Source organism: Eimeria acervulina, genomic scaffold (genome assembly GCF_000499425.1).
Source record: "Eimeria acervulina Houghton genomic scaffold, Eah_scaff118, whole genome shotgun sequence".
Taxonomy (NCBI): Eukaryota; Apicomplexa; class Conoidasida; order Eucoccidiorida; family Eimeriidae; genus Eimeria; species Eimeria acervulina.
The window spans coordinates 27,856-42,014 of NW_013550350.1; the positions used below are offsets into that span (position 1 = coordinate 27,856).

Below are 14,159 nucleotides of genomic sequence, written 5' to 3' on the forward strand. Positions count from 1 at the left end.
AGTGGCTAAAGATTTTAATGAATATTTTAGGAATGGCATCTGAAAAGCTGTTGTTTACATATTTTTTGCAGCGCGGCTTTCCTTCTAATTGGTGGCGTACACCAAGAAGCCGAGCGGCGGTTGTGGGGTTCGCTGCTTGCACCCTCCCCGCGGCATTATGCCTAGGTACCAAGAGTGACGAGAGCCTTTGGCGGCACCCGAGGGCCGTCATGAGCTACAGTACAGTCATTGATTTAAGCAAAATACTTTACAAAAAGCTCCCAACTTCCCCTCAGGCTTCCCGATCACAGCGGGCCAAAGGGCCGGGACTGGTGCGGTGAGGTGCGGCGTCTCACGAAGTGCAGCTCACCTTCCTGCAACTGCTGCTGTACGGCAACCCCGCATGCAACCACGAATAGGCAACCTCCGCTGCATGCACTAACACTGTAGAGAATTGCTTGACTCTAAGTAATTCTGTAGAAGGCAGCTTGCACGGAAGTACACATGCGTCGTCCAACGTAGACCATGCTAAAAAAAGGCACACAGCCAAATATTTCGCCGCAGCCCAATGCTCTAATTACTTATTAGCTTACCTATGTATCTATATAAATTCTCATGTATTATCAACAAGAGCTTAGTGGTTGTCTTACGAGCGTTGAGCCTTATCCAGGCTGTCCTACCCTGCGATCGAGCTACACGACTCAAGCCAAGCAATCTTATGAGGCAGCTACCTACACCTCCAGTCCCCCGACCTGACGCTGGGGGATAGGAGGCGGCCTGAGTTGAGTTGTAACGCACGGCGCTGCGCGTAGTGCTGACGAGGCACCTTCACTGCAAGCATAGCCATAGCAATTCCCCGTGTGTTGTCTGCATAAACACTGGAGAAAACCTCTCTACTTCTGCTTACATGCAGGCTGCCTACTGCGGGAAATAAGCATTCATCTACCAACATAGTCAGAGAAACCATGTTATTAGTAGTGAGCCTTCTGCTGCGAAGCACCAGGGCCTGTGCCCTTGCAGCACGTGCGTTGGGTACTTCCGTAGTACTCCTCTTGAAAATTGAATACAAGAAGACAAAATAAATTATATTTAGGAAGCGGAAGTTGTCAGCATAAACAGTATGCATATTGCATGCGCTTTCCTTCGCATTGCACGCAGTCTCATACAGCCCCAAACGCTCCTACCCGTGCCTTGTTAGCACTGAACTGCAGCCCCCGACAATTAGGGAATAACGAATGAATGCACAAACCTTTTTATACTTTTGAGTTGTTTTCTGACTTTCTGTTGCGGATCCCTGATCCGTTGTTGTGCGTCTTGCGTTGTTTGATGCTACGCAGCTAAGATGCAGGCTCCTCCTCATCTCACGCAGGCAGCTGTGCCTGCAGTAGCAGCAGCAACAGCAGCAGCAGCAGCAGCAACTGCAGCAACTGCTGCTGCTGCTTTCCCCTCGGGAACTCTCCCTGGAGTCTCAATGCCGGTGCCGTCGTTGGGCCATCAGCTGCAGCCGCAGGTGGCTCAGGCAGCGGGAATGCAGCAGCTCCACCAAATGCAGCAGATGCAGCACATGCAACGAATGATGCAAGCTGCGCAATATGGTGAGTTTCCTCCGATTCTTCTCCGTCAATTGCACTCTCATAAGAAGTTTCTTTCTTCGCTTACGCACGCTGCAGGAGCGCCAAAGCCCTAGTCTCAAGACTCCCCCGTTATATATATATATATATATATATATATATATATATGTTGCCATGCGTCTTTTTGTTCTGCAGCAGCCGCAATGCAGGTTCCTCAGCCTGTTGCGGCACAGCCAGACCCGAGAGCTCAGCTTTCCCTGGATCCAACGCATTGTGTAAGTTTCGTTTCCGTTCCATAGTAGCTGGACTGCGTGGATCAGGCGCGATCTCGCTTCTTTCTTTACTCCATTTGCAACTCGTTTGATGCCTCTCTGCTGATCTCTGTGTATTGTTTGGTGCGTTCAGGCGGTTCAGAGTCTGACGGCAGAAGAGGCCGCTTCGATGGGCAGCGTGATGGCGTCTGCAAGCACAGAAAAGAAAAAAGTTCACCTTAGAAAGGCAGCAGGACATATATGGAGCGATCCGACGTTAGATGAATGGACAGAAAATGACCACAGGTGAGGACATATATGTATATATATGTATATATATTTATATATGCATATATATATATGTATGTATATACGTATTTATGTATATATATGAGTTATAAGGGGCTCGTCTATTCTCTGTAATGGTTTGTGTTGCAGAGTCTTTTGTGGAGATCTGGGGAACGAAGTCACCGATGAAGTTCTCGCCAGTGCATTCCGCAAGTATAAGTCGTTCGATAAGGCTCGCGTGGTGCGAGATAAAAGGACAGGAAAGACGAAGGGATACGGTGAGTTAGCAGCTTCTGTAGCCACGCTGCGGCTTCTTTGACTTGTCTTAGCAGACAGAAAAGAAAGCAGAGGGGAATGCGAATATAGTTGCGAATTCATCGTGGGGTTGGCTTCGCATGCAGGCTTCGTCTCCTTTATGGATCCTAACGATATGCTAAAAGCAATCAAAGAAATGAACTACAAATATGTCGGAAACAGACCGATTCGGGTGCTCCGCAGCAAGTGGAAAGACAGGTGAATATCGCTTGAAATAACGCGTGCTTTCATCAGTTGCAGCAATTTAGACTATCTTAGGAAGTTTGCTTTTGCTATTCACGGCTTACTGACGAAGGCACAGGGCGATGCACGTTACATATACAGGAAATTGCGTATTCAGAGTGCCATCACTTATTGTTTCGAGTTAAGATCCCTTCGCATGTGATGTGAAAATTTTGTTTTTCTTTTCAGGGAGATCGATTCTCAGAGGAACAAACAGATTGCAGTAAGTTGAGTTGCCGTCCGCTGCTATTCCTTTTCAGCTCTTTGATCTTTTCTTTTTGTGATTGGGCGAAGTTGCTGCGTCTTTTGGTCCTCTTTTCAGGGCATCGTAAAGAAGGTGGAAAAGAATGACTCAAAGACACTGCGAAAGTTTAAGAAGCTAGGCGTGAACATTAACGGAGGCAAAGCCGGTGAGTATCCAGGAAGTTCAAGTTCATCAGATTATCATACCACCAAGTTGCTGCCATTGTGAATTTCTTGCTGGTTGCATTTCGTTTGCTTGCATTGAGGTTAGTTTTGCGGTGCGGATATTGTTCGCAGCAAGGAACCACGAGATCTTGGCTAGTCAGGCGCCAAAGATTAGGAAGAACTACGTGCCGCCTGTAGCTTACGGCCGAATGACATATCAATACATCAAGGGCGCTGCACCTGCACTTCCAGCCCCAGCACCTGGGACAGGAGCCTCTTCTCACTTGCTGGACGACATTTGAAACAAACCAGGAGGCTATCTGTAGACTTCATTCTACAGCCGCATTGTTCGTCGACGAAGCCTGCCTCCCAGGTTTGGGCCCCCCATTTTTAAATGTTAGAGGCTGGACAGGACCAGGCCACTTGCCTAAATGATATGCAAACTGAAGGGTGGTGTTCACTGTGGCGCTTTGTCAGTTTTTATGGATGGTTCGTCTCGCGGTACCAAGAGTTTGGTGTGATTTTGGTTAGCAGAAGAAAATACGATGTAGAACCCATGACGGTCTGATGCATGGTTCCACTGTGATGAAAAGAGAGGTGGAGATAGAGATGATTGCTTTAGCTTTTGCTGGTCTTGTTCAGCCCCGCCTTCTTGACAACTATGGCATTCGAAGCCCTTTACTGCGTGCTTGTTTTGTGGTACACAGCAGTAGAATGGGCGGAGGTGGATGTAGTGAAAGTGCAGAAAGTCTGTGACAGTTACTTTGCCACATGCTTTGTGGAATTCGTGCATGCTTTCTGACAGCCGTTTCGATCAAGGCGCCCACCGGCTGTCGATCGCTTCTTAAGAAGCCACGCCACGAAAACATTCAGCTCGCTAGAAACGGAAATGAAGTTTTTTTGCGTTTGTATTTACCGATGCCAGCTATCGAACCAAGCAGTGTATAATTGTGGAATCATACAAGTGTACCAGCTTCACGTTTACTGATATTCTTAATTCAAGTTTTACTGACGAGCGGAATTTTGTAGACAGTTTTGCCCTCGAGTATACTCCTCAACTAGAATCACTTGCCTGGAAACCGCTGCTGATTAGGTGCCGAAGGCTCAGCTTTCCGAATTAGTGAGCATAATTGTGCAACTATTTTTCGAGAATTCGTCTGAGAACTCCGTCCGTACGCTACACATCCAGAAGGTGTGGTACAGCATTCATGCCAAGAAAAACAATCGAAATTGCGAGAATTTGAAAGATTCCCTTATCTTGGTGGAGGTTTCCTTCGTATTCCAACACAAAGAAATCCGCCATGCGCAAGGACGGCGATTGCACTTCGGTGTGGTGTCGAGACAGCTGAGTGTGGCCAGCCTCTCACTTCGGCGGCGCGCTGTCAGAACTCCATTGTTTCTGATTTTGAACTTTTGGCTGGAGGGTCGTTATATGCTACCCCAATTGATCACACAAAATGTCGGCCTGTCAAGCGGCTTTGGCTCCTGAGGCCGGGGTGATCGCGCCCAAAAACAAGATCGATGATAATCTTTTGAACATCCTGGTGAACGACCCCGCGGGAGCGTCAGTCATTGGTACGAAACTTGCAGTTTAACAATTCTAACGGATATCATACGAAAGATTTTTCCAGGCCTTCCAGTGCCTAGTGCACCTGAAGATGCTGCTGAGGCGAAGACTGAAGAATCGTTAGCACAGCAGGCGGAAATCCTTTCTGGTTTCCCTCGTCGCTATGCTACTGTTGAGGAAGTCGATGAGGCAATTGGCAAAAATCGTAGCCGAGTTAGTTTTTATTGGCAACGAACCTTTGGTCCACAAGAGTACATCATTCGGCTTTTCAGTTTCTTGCGGCACTGGCAATTGGCATCCTCACTGAGCTGTTCCTTTTTTCAATGACCATTTCGCCATTCCACACTGGCGGCGTTGCACGTGCTCTTGCCCAAACATTGACTAATGTCAGCGCCCTGTGGTAAGATTCCTTTACATTTTACATCAAAAGAAAATTCAAGCCACACCGTTTTAACCTCCCCAGGAAGTTTACCATCTTGGTCCGCGGCATCTACGTCGCCATCCTCTTTGCGTACTCCTCAAAGGCATATTTCGCGAAGGCGGCAATAAGCGGCGACTGGCGCGCTGTGTGCAACATTGCTTTGGGCGGAATGCTTTTGGAGCTGGTGTTCACGCTTCTTGTCAAGAGGCTCAACATCATAGCTTTTGTAACCAGAGGACTGATCGGTAAACTCGATTCACATCTTTACTTCTCAAGCAAATTGCTCATGCGAAGTTTCAGCTTTCTACGCGACAACTCTGGCTAGCATTGTCGCAGCAACCAGCAACGAATATGTCACCGTTGCTCCTCCTACGGAGACCGTCTAAGGTTTCGCCATGCGCGTTGCCGGCTCAACGGGCTCAACGCTTTTGAACTAGCACTCGCCAAAACGATTATTTTGAGTGCTTCCTACTGGATTCTTGAAGCGAAACCTAACTAAATGCGATCTTGTGCCCAGTGATGACACGACACGACCTTACAGATGCTTAGCGTTTTTGCTTCACAGAAAAAAGATGAGGAGAACCTCCTAGAGAAGGAAAATGCCACTGCTTTGTGTGATATAGTAGCAGTGAAGCTGTTGTGACAGGATGCAGAAGGCCCATACTCCCTTTCGGCGCAACATCGCTGCCAAGTGATAGGAATACGTCCGGCTTGAAGCCAGGCTTTTCCGTTTGTGCAAACGCCTTCTTCGACTTGTTGGACATTTCTGTAGAGCCTTCATGGCTTTCAAGTCGACTGGGTGATAGCCTGATTGTCTGATTTTCACGATACAGCTCTGCAGCACTTATCAGGCTGGAGTCGAGCACAAGACAGACACCTTTCTTCTGCCGCCTCTCGAAAATCCCATCTGTGCGCACCGGGATACCTCCTTCGTGGGGTACGCATATTGCCAGTTCCTTATCCTGACACAGTTGAATGAGCTCCTTCACGGTACCTCGACGATATGGTAGCCAAAACAGCGCACCCTAAAGACACATTACGCATAGAGTACGCATTAGCCATACAGCGACGGCCTATCGCAGCCACTCCATATATACCGGAATTCTCCACGCAGTGTCATACCTGTGACGCCCTGATTGCGAGTGGGTTAAAGATGTCTGGGCACGAAGGTAGGATCCAAGCGCCTTGCCACTGCAGTGCGGCTGCTGTCCGGAGCAAGGTTCCAACCGTCCCAGGATCTAAGAAATCCGAATTCACACTGGATGCAGTTGGTGTTTGATCCCTTCGTATTGAGCCAAGTGATGAGGGGATGTTGCCCAGGCAAAGCAGCAGCCGAATATTCCCCCAATTCTCGGCCGGCTCTGGCATTCGCATCTCAGCAACGCAGCCATCATCATACGAGTGGAAACCAGCCACCTGAAAAAAATTGAACAGAAGTTAGAAGGCTTGTTGACCGAATACGCCACTAAGAAAGCATTTGCAATTCCCAGCATGGACAGTTGGCGCACCTTCCGCAAAATCCTGTTGCTGACGAAGTGCGTTTCAACGTTTGCGTTCAGCCGTGGGTGCGCTTTTATAGAACTGGGGTCATGGAGGTTACTGGGAGGCAGCTCATTATCATCTGTCGAAGCCGAGTTATGCCGTTTAATTGAGGTATCCACGAATCTATGCAAAGAAGGCAAAGTAGCCTGTAAAGCTGCTAAACTTCGACGGCGAACGGCAAGACGCCTGCAGGGAAAATTGGTTAGGAGCTCGCAGACAAGTGTTTTGCCTGTAACGATGACACTTTGTCGCAAGTTCCTGAGGGTAAAACGCATCAATCCGTAGATGAATCCATGCAGACTACTATAACCAGCGGATGCGTGATTTGGAGGAACACCAGGACGTAGAACGCTGATTGGCGGCCGTGTGCTACTGACCTGTATGCTGGGTTTCCTGCTACGCGTATAAGATGCTTGGCTATGGGATCTTCTAGCCGTTTAACGTTTTTGCTGCGGCTTCCATCTCTTAGTTGGGCTTGAAGGCGCCTCTCGAGTCTCTCTCTGTGTTCTGCGGCATCGCTGGGCGAGAGTCCGTTTTTAGCTGATCCTGAGTGTGAGGATTGAACCTCTTCTCTTGCATTAAGGCTGTCGAGGTCAGGAAATGTCGAACTCATATGATTCAGAGTAGGAGCTTCACCAGTCGCCGACCGCATTTCGATGCCATTGCAAATCACTGCTTCGGCACCAGGCAGTGCACAGGACAAGGTTGCTTACACATACAAATAGGGAGAGAAATGATTAAGGCATGGAGTTAAGAGCATTATGTATGGATATATGATTCTTTGTGTTTAACTCTGCATAGAAGCGAGAGGCGAAGACGCCCCGCTACGGGGCTGCTGCCGAGGGGCCTCACCATATTTTCAAAGAAAGAGTAAGAAATGAGCTCAGTGATTTGCCTGAATACAACTACAGTCTTTTTCAGTGTTTCTCCATGCGTTTGCCTTACTACATGCATAGCCAGTCTAGTGAAATTATTTCCTCGTTTCCCTCCCTCCTTTGCGTATGTCGAGCTGCAACAGCTTAGCTCGTTTGGTTGAAAGTTTTTCATGTAAAAACCAACAAAAGTGGTAAAATGAACTCTGTATTTAAATGTTAAATTTAAGTTGATTATTTGCCTCTCTGTCTGGTTTTGCCTGTTAACTATGGCATTAAACTACTCAGTGGTCTGACCCTGCACGTCAGACAAGGGACGCGGATATTAGCATTTCTGCTTTGTCTTTCATCCTAAAAGAAAGCCGTTTGGAAGGAATTATATTTTCTACAGACATTTAACTTCATTACTCAACCGAAATCTTTCTGTAACAGAATCTCCTTTAGTAAATGAGAGCGAAAACATATACAACTAGATGCCTCTGGGCGGTTTCTCTTCTAGGGGTTTTTCCGTTTTCTTGAGTCTTCAGGGGAAGATATTTAGATTATTATATTTTAAAATTACTTCTTAGGAAGATATTTTTACACTGAGTCGCCGTTGGCTAATTTTTTTGGCGCTGAGGTGCGTATAAATGATAGGAGTCTTCGCTCTCAGTTATTGAGGTTTCAATTTAATGTTTCCTATTGATTAATCGTCTTGTTTTTTTGTTTGTTGTCTACTTAATTGTTTTGTTTGTTCATTTTTTGTTTATCTAATTGTTCTGTTTGTTCAATTTTTGCTTATCTAACTGTTTTGTTTGTTTGTTCAATGCCTAATTCATTGCTTTGTTTATTCGTTTATTGTCTTATTTAATTGCTCGTTTCTTGCTTCTTGTTTATTTAATTCTTTATTTGTTGTTTCTTCCTTATTTCCTCAGTCTGAGTTGGTGTTCATAGAGACGAAGACGTTTAGACAACGCAGAGGCCTCAAAGGCGACCTCATGGCGATTTGTATTTGCGCAATAACTACGCACCACGCACGCCTCAAACCCCTCGCCATCTACGAACAAATAAATAAATAAATAAAAAATAATATATATATATATATATATTTATATTTAAATTAATTAATTACTAGTAGACAGATAAATGAATGAAATAAATCAGTAGAGGAATTACATGAAGGAACAAACAGATACACACATATAAATGTATGCATATATATATATATATATATATGGATATACATACACAAAAAGATAACGAAGATATCACAAAGAAAGACAAACAAGGAGAGGCACTGACGTTTATTAAAAGACATACTTTTTTCTTTTATTAATAATTGCGCCCCAACTAATAACAGCGGAAACTCCCGACTCTGCTGTCGCAACACCTGAGGGGAAAAATAAATTAAAAAAATAAAATGAATATAAAATAAATAAAAAGAAAACGCCGTTATAAAATTAGCGACTGAAGCAATTATATTGAGTATAACTGAGAAATAAATTAAAACAAACGAAGACAAATATATTAAATGTGACTAAGGTAAGAAATTAAAACAAACAAAAGCAAATACACAAAATATAACAGGAAAAAGAGATCAAGCAAATAAAACAAACAAAAATAAACATTAAGTACAATTATAGAAGAATCGTACAAAAACAAAGGACAGAGCAAACACAAACAGGGAAAGAAATAGATTGAAATAAAAAGAAATACAGAGAAGAAGTGAAGCCGCACTTGGAACAAAACAGAGAGAAGTAAAACAAAAGCAGTAAACAACGAGAAAAGAAATCAACAAAGACAAAAGCGAGACCGAAGAAAACAGAGTAAAGTTAACACGCCAATATAATAATAAAAAAGCAAGCCTTATAAATACAACAAAAGTAAATAATAATAATAATAATACTAATAATAATAATATTAGTAATTGATAATAACAACAGCAATAACAATGCCATACTTCTGTCTCTTCGAGTCTGTCCTGTTGTATTATTGAAAGCCGCCGACTTCGTTTTTTGTTTATTTCTTCGTTTTGTTGTTGCTGCATTTTAATTTCTTTTTTTTGTTTTTCTTCGCTCTGCCGGCTGCTCTCCTCCCTCGGGCGTTTTGCCTCTGTGCGTTTCGCGCTCTGCATTTATTTAAATATATTTATTTTAGAGAATAATAATTAATTCTATTCATTTGTTTGTTCTCTATCCCCCCTTCCCTCTAATCAACAACAAATATTAACGCAAAAAGAAACCTGAAGAGGAGACAGACAAACGCATTAATGAGCAAACGAAGAAAACAACATAAATATGAAATGCAGCGAATTCAAACAAACAAAACAAACAAATAAATGAAACAGATAAATACGATATTATTAAACAGCTAAGCAAACACAACAATTAATAAACAAACACAAAACGATTAATTAAAAACAAATAAAAGCACCTGGACATATAAAATAAATGTACGCACTTTTATGTTTTCTTGTTTGGGGTTTCTTCCTTTTGTCTCCTTTCTTGTTTTATTGTCTTGTTTATTCTTTTGCTTGTATTTGTTTTTGTATTTGCTGTTGTTGTTGTTTACGCCCTTTGCTTTTGTATCGCTGCACTTAGTTGTTTGCTTCGCTTTGCTGCTTTCTGTTTTTTCTTTGTCTTCTCGCTTTACTCGCTCCTCTCTATATTCCGTTGCTGGCAGCAACAGAGCTGCATCAGCTGTTTGGAGGGAAGAGAAAAGGAGTGAGTTTGTTGAGTGTTAATAGTAAAAGTAAATTTGTTTCTGTTCGCCTTTAAATGCTGCTTACCGCTTTGCATGCTGATATCTGTCTGTACACCGCAACTCCGCTGCTCTTTAACTAAACCCGTAGTGCAAGCAGAACGACAAATATGATTATCCTTTTCCCTGCTGCTGCTAAACACTCCCACCGGCCTAGCAGCTGTCTGCTGCTGCTGCTGCTGCTGCAGCTGCTGCTCTTGCTGCTGCTGCTCTTGCTGCTGCTGCTGCTGCTGCTCTTGCTGCTGCTGGCCCTGCTGCAGGTGTTGCTGCTGCTGCTTCTGTTGCTGCATTCGCTGCCGCGTGAAGGCTTTTGGGGAGTCGGGCGCAACAGGCAGAGACCGGCGGCGGTTGCAGCTGTTTGCTGCGTATTGCGGCGTCTCGTCGCTGCTGCTGCTTCTTCTGTTGCTCTTTCGTTTGCTGCTGGTGCTGTTGGTTCTGCATTTGCTGCTGCTGGTGTTGCTGTTTCTGTTATCCGTCTGTTGACAAGCAGATTCCTCAGGCAGAACTGAAGAGGCCGCTGCATTGCATTGCTGTCTGCGCGTATCTTCGCTTGCGCTTCCTTGCGTAGGTCCTTTCATTGTTGTTCTTGCTGCGGTTGTTGTTGCTGCTGCTGCTGGTGCTGTTGGTTCTGCATTTGCTACTGCCTCTGCTGCTGTTTCTGCTGCTGCTTCAGTTGTTGTTGCTGCTGTTATTGCCTTTGTTTTGTTATGTGCTGTTTGTTGCTGCGTTTGTATAAACGTGTTGTTTAATAAAACCTGAATATCTCGCTGCGAGAGACGGCGGAGTATTTGGTCGAGGGGTAATTCCTCCAAACACGTCGAAACCTCAGAGGCCCTTGGAGACAAAGAAGGCTCGAAGTAAGCTTGTTGCTGTAGCCCGCAGCTCCTGTTGTTGTTGTTGTTGCTGCTGCTGCTGAGAGGTCTGTGAGTGTTTTCAGTATGTGCAAGTTGGTGGTGGTGGGGGGCGAAGAAGCGGAGAGGCTGCGGTTGGGTGAAGGAGTTTCGTCTTAGCCGCATTTCTTCTTCTTCCTCTTCTCGCAGTGCTGCTGCTCTCTCTGCTTCAAACGCAGGCTCTGCAAGACGCCCGCGCCCATGGAAAGCACCAGCAGCAACAGCTGCTGCTGGTGGTGGTGCTGCTGTTGCTTGATAGGGTGCTGCTGCTGATCCTGCTGCAGCAGCAGCACCACACTCGCTGTAGCTACACTGCTGCTGCTGCTGTTGGCCGTTGAGGGGAGGGCAGCAACTTCGAGGCAATTCGCAACTCGGCGATAGAAGACCCCCCATACGCACATTCATTGATGATCCGCCGCATGCAACACCTGCGCGGGGCCTCTTCCATTGCTGCTGCTGCTGCTCTTGCTGCTGCTGCTGCTGGTTATGCTCATGTTCTTGCTGCCCCTCCTGCGTTTGCTGCCGCTGTATAAGCAGCTTTTGCTGTTTTTGCTGCTGCTGTTTTTGCTGCTGCTGTTTTTGCTGCTGCGGCAGACAACGGGTGTTGGTGTTGGTTGTTGCTGCTGCGGATCTGTTTTTCGCTGGTGGTCCGCTGCATGCACCCGACGCCATATGCCTTTCTAGGGTTTCGTGTTTGCGATATACTCGGTTGGAGGTGCAGTATGCGCCTGAGAGGAGAAGAAAACAGCAATTGAAGAGAAGGCTTCAGCCGCTGCTGCAGGCAAACAACATTCTTACATTTTATCCAAGCACCGCTGGAGGCGCCCTCTCTGGTATCCTTATATTTGTGATACCTGAGGTGTACGTACACCGCAAAATGTGCAGATAGCTGCAGCAAACCAAAGAAGCCGCTGTTCTCTTACCTATACCTTCCGTTCTGCACTATGCCTGCCAGCCGCATGTATGGCTGCAGCACCGTCGGCGCTCTCGCCTGTGGGGTGTCGGGTGTACAGACAGTTGAGAAATTAATCAATTCGTTAACCCAGTACCTTGATACCATCGCAAGGAATGGAAGATAAATTCTTCTGAGATGAACACGCTTGCGGCGCTCCTGGTAGGGCAAAGGAGTTTCCTGCTGTCGGCTTGTTGTTGCTGCTGCTGCTGCTGTTGCTGTTGCTATTGCCGTTGGTATTGCTGCTGGTGTTGCTGCTGGTGTTGCTGCTGCTCTGGGCAGGAAGGGTGGAGCGATAGCACAGGGCCTCTTCATAAGGCGCTGCTGCACGGGGAGCCGCAGCAGCTTCTTGTGCAGCCGTTGGCATACACCAACCTTCCCTAAATTGCTGAGATGACTCCGCTGGCCTCTTGGAGATATTGCTGCAGCCTGTTACTCCTACGCCGCCATTAGCAGGGCTGCTATTGTTGTTGCTGCTGCAGTTGTTGCTGCTGTTCTTGTTGCTGTGGTGGTTGCTGCTGCTGTTGTTGCTGCTGCAGGGAAGCTGACTATCCTGATGCTCAAACGAGGAAGGGACCCTCGCAGGAAAGACCTGGGAAGCAGACGGGTGATGATAGTATGCCCCTTGCTGCAAACTTCCGTGGTGAGGCCTACGCCCTGCTGTTGTTGCTGCTGCTGCTGTAGCTGAAGGTGGTGGATGAGGCGAGCGGCTGCTGTTGGGGTTGTTGGCGTACCACCTGCTCTGCGGTTGACTGCAGGACCATTGGGTGAAGCCGTGTCTATCGAAAGCGTCGCTGGTGGCCATGGTGCTGTTGCTGCATTGCTGCGTGCTTCCGCTGCAATGCTGGGGGTCGCCTCCGCCTTTGAACCCGTACAGCAGTTTGTCTTGTTGCTGGAAACTGAAGTGATTGTGAGGGCCTGGGAGAGCCTGGGAAGAGCTGAACTGTCTGGGCAAGGAATCGCCCTCGTATAGGCTGCTGCTGGTGCCTCCGTATGGGGGCCCTTGCCAGCGGTGTTGTGGCTGCCAGTAGGCTGGCGGTGAACTTGATGGGTCCTGAGGCAGTAAATCGAATATTCGCCTCACTTGCATTTTAAAGACCAAAAGCTATAAAGGATTTACCATTGAATTCAGAGGGATCTCGCTGCATTCTCGGCCTTCTCTTGGAGCCGAAAATTCCTGCAAGGCGAAATCAGACCGTTGCGAAAAGGCCATATGCAGCTTCAAATCGTTCAAGTTCCTCGGCATCATTGTAAAGAAATAAAACAGAGAAAAACGTCATGGAATAAAGACCATCAAGAAATAATTTCCGTAAGATGGTTAAAGAAGCCGAGTCTTTCTCCCACAACTTGAATATGCGGTATTCATCATCGAACGACAGACAATGCACATACACCTCAACATTCCCCCTAAACCTGATCACTCCATCTTGAAATAAAATCAAAACAATCTGTTTAATTATAGTTTTGTATCTTTTCTCCCTTTTCTGGACCAGATTCATCGAAATCCAACTTCCAATGACGACGCAAATGGAGAAAGCGAATTGTCTGGGGTTTTCCGTGATGGATTCCGGAGCTGGGGGAGGGTGGGGTTTGTTTTTATGCATGTTAACATTGAAATATCGAACTTAGTTTTTGTTTTCCATTTAATATTTTGTTTATCTCATGCTTTTGCGTTCTCCCTCGTTAGATCTTCACGCAAATTGTCCGGTGAGCGATCATTAAGGAACCTGCCTGCCATTCGCTGCCGCTGGATGGATCATGAAAATTCAATGAAAAAGGGAAGTAATCTGTTGAAAAAAATAGTGGAAAACACAAATAATAATAAATGTAACTCAAAAATGAGGGAGAAGTTCAGCGGACCCGATGATCGCCTTGAGACTCCAGTGGCAGCCAGCGAATTGAAGGCCTGTTGTTTCGAAGAGCCCCAGCAGGGGAATTGCATTTAAAACGCTTAATTGTTCAATATGTAAAATTTAATAATAACAATTATTACTATCGTTTATTTATTAATATTTCAAAGACTTTTCTCTATTTATTGCCCTTTCATGAATCAAGGTCACTCTGCATGGTGTGGCGTTCCGCGCGCTGCCGCTACACCGCAGACTTCTCCTTTTTTGCACTTATTTTTTGTTTTTCTTTGAA

At 45.9% G+C, this 14,159-nt stretch overlaps 4 protein-coding genes across 4 annotated transcripts; 2 read left to right on the top strand and 2 right to left on the bottom strand.

Moving 5' to 3' along the window:
• Nucleotides 1-944: 944 nt before the first annotated feature.
• EAH_00018140 (RNA recognition motif-containing protein, putative) lies at nt 945-3,336 on the top strand (the record flags this gene model as incomplete). Its single annotated transcript, XM_013397527.1, has 9 exons — nt 945-1,011; nt 1,317-1,574; nt 1,746-1,825; nt 1,956-2,107; nt 2,240-2,367; nt 2,491-2,602; nt 2,816-2,849; nt 2,949-3,036; nt 3,167-3,336. 9 exons carry the CDS (start codon nt 945-947, stop codon nt 3,334-3,336), a joined length of 1,089 nt encoding a protein of 362 aa, XP_013252981.1.
• A 1,155-nt stretch (nt 3,337-4,491) lies between these two features.
• On the top strand, nt 4,492-5,408 carry EAH_00018150 (hypothetical protein, conserved; the record flags this gene model as incomplete). Its single annotated transcript, XM_013397528.1, has 5 exons — nt 4,492-4,609; nt 4,666-4,814; nt 4,874-5,001; nt 5,065-5,267; nt 5,323-5,408. The coding sequence occupies 5 exons, from the start codon at nt 4,492-4,494 to the stop codon at nt 5,406-5,408; spliced, it is 684 nt and encodes a 227-aa protein (XP_013252982.1).
• Nucleotides 5,409-5,567: 159 nt separating this feature from the next.
• Nucleotides 5,568-7,216, bottom strand: EAH_00018160 (hypothetical protein, conserved; the record flags this gene model as incomplete). Its single annotated transcript, XM_013397529.1, has 4 exons — nt 5,568-6,047; nt 6,145-6,438; nt 6,531-6,687; nt 6,942-7,216. 4 exons carry the CDS (start codon nt 7,214-7,216, stop codon nt 5,568-5,570), a joined length of 1,206 nt encoding a protein of 401 aa, XP_013252983.1.
• Nucleotides 7,217-9,777: 2,561 nt separating this feature from the next.
• On the bottom strand, nt 9,778-13,107 carry EAH_00018170 (hypothetical protein, conserved; the record flags this gene model as incomplete). The annotated part of the gene is made up of 3 exons (XM_013397530.1): nt 9,778-9,785; nt 10,204-11,793; nt 12,108-13,107. 3 exons carry the CDS (start codon nt 13,105-13,107, stop codon nt 9,778-9,780), a joined length of 2,598 nt encoding a protein of 865 aa, XP_013252984.1.
• Between the last annotated feature and the right edge of the window lie 1,052 nt (nt 13,108-14,159).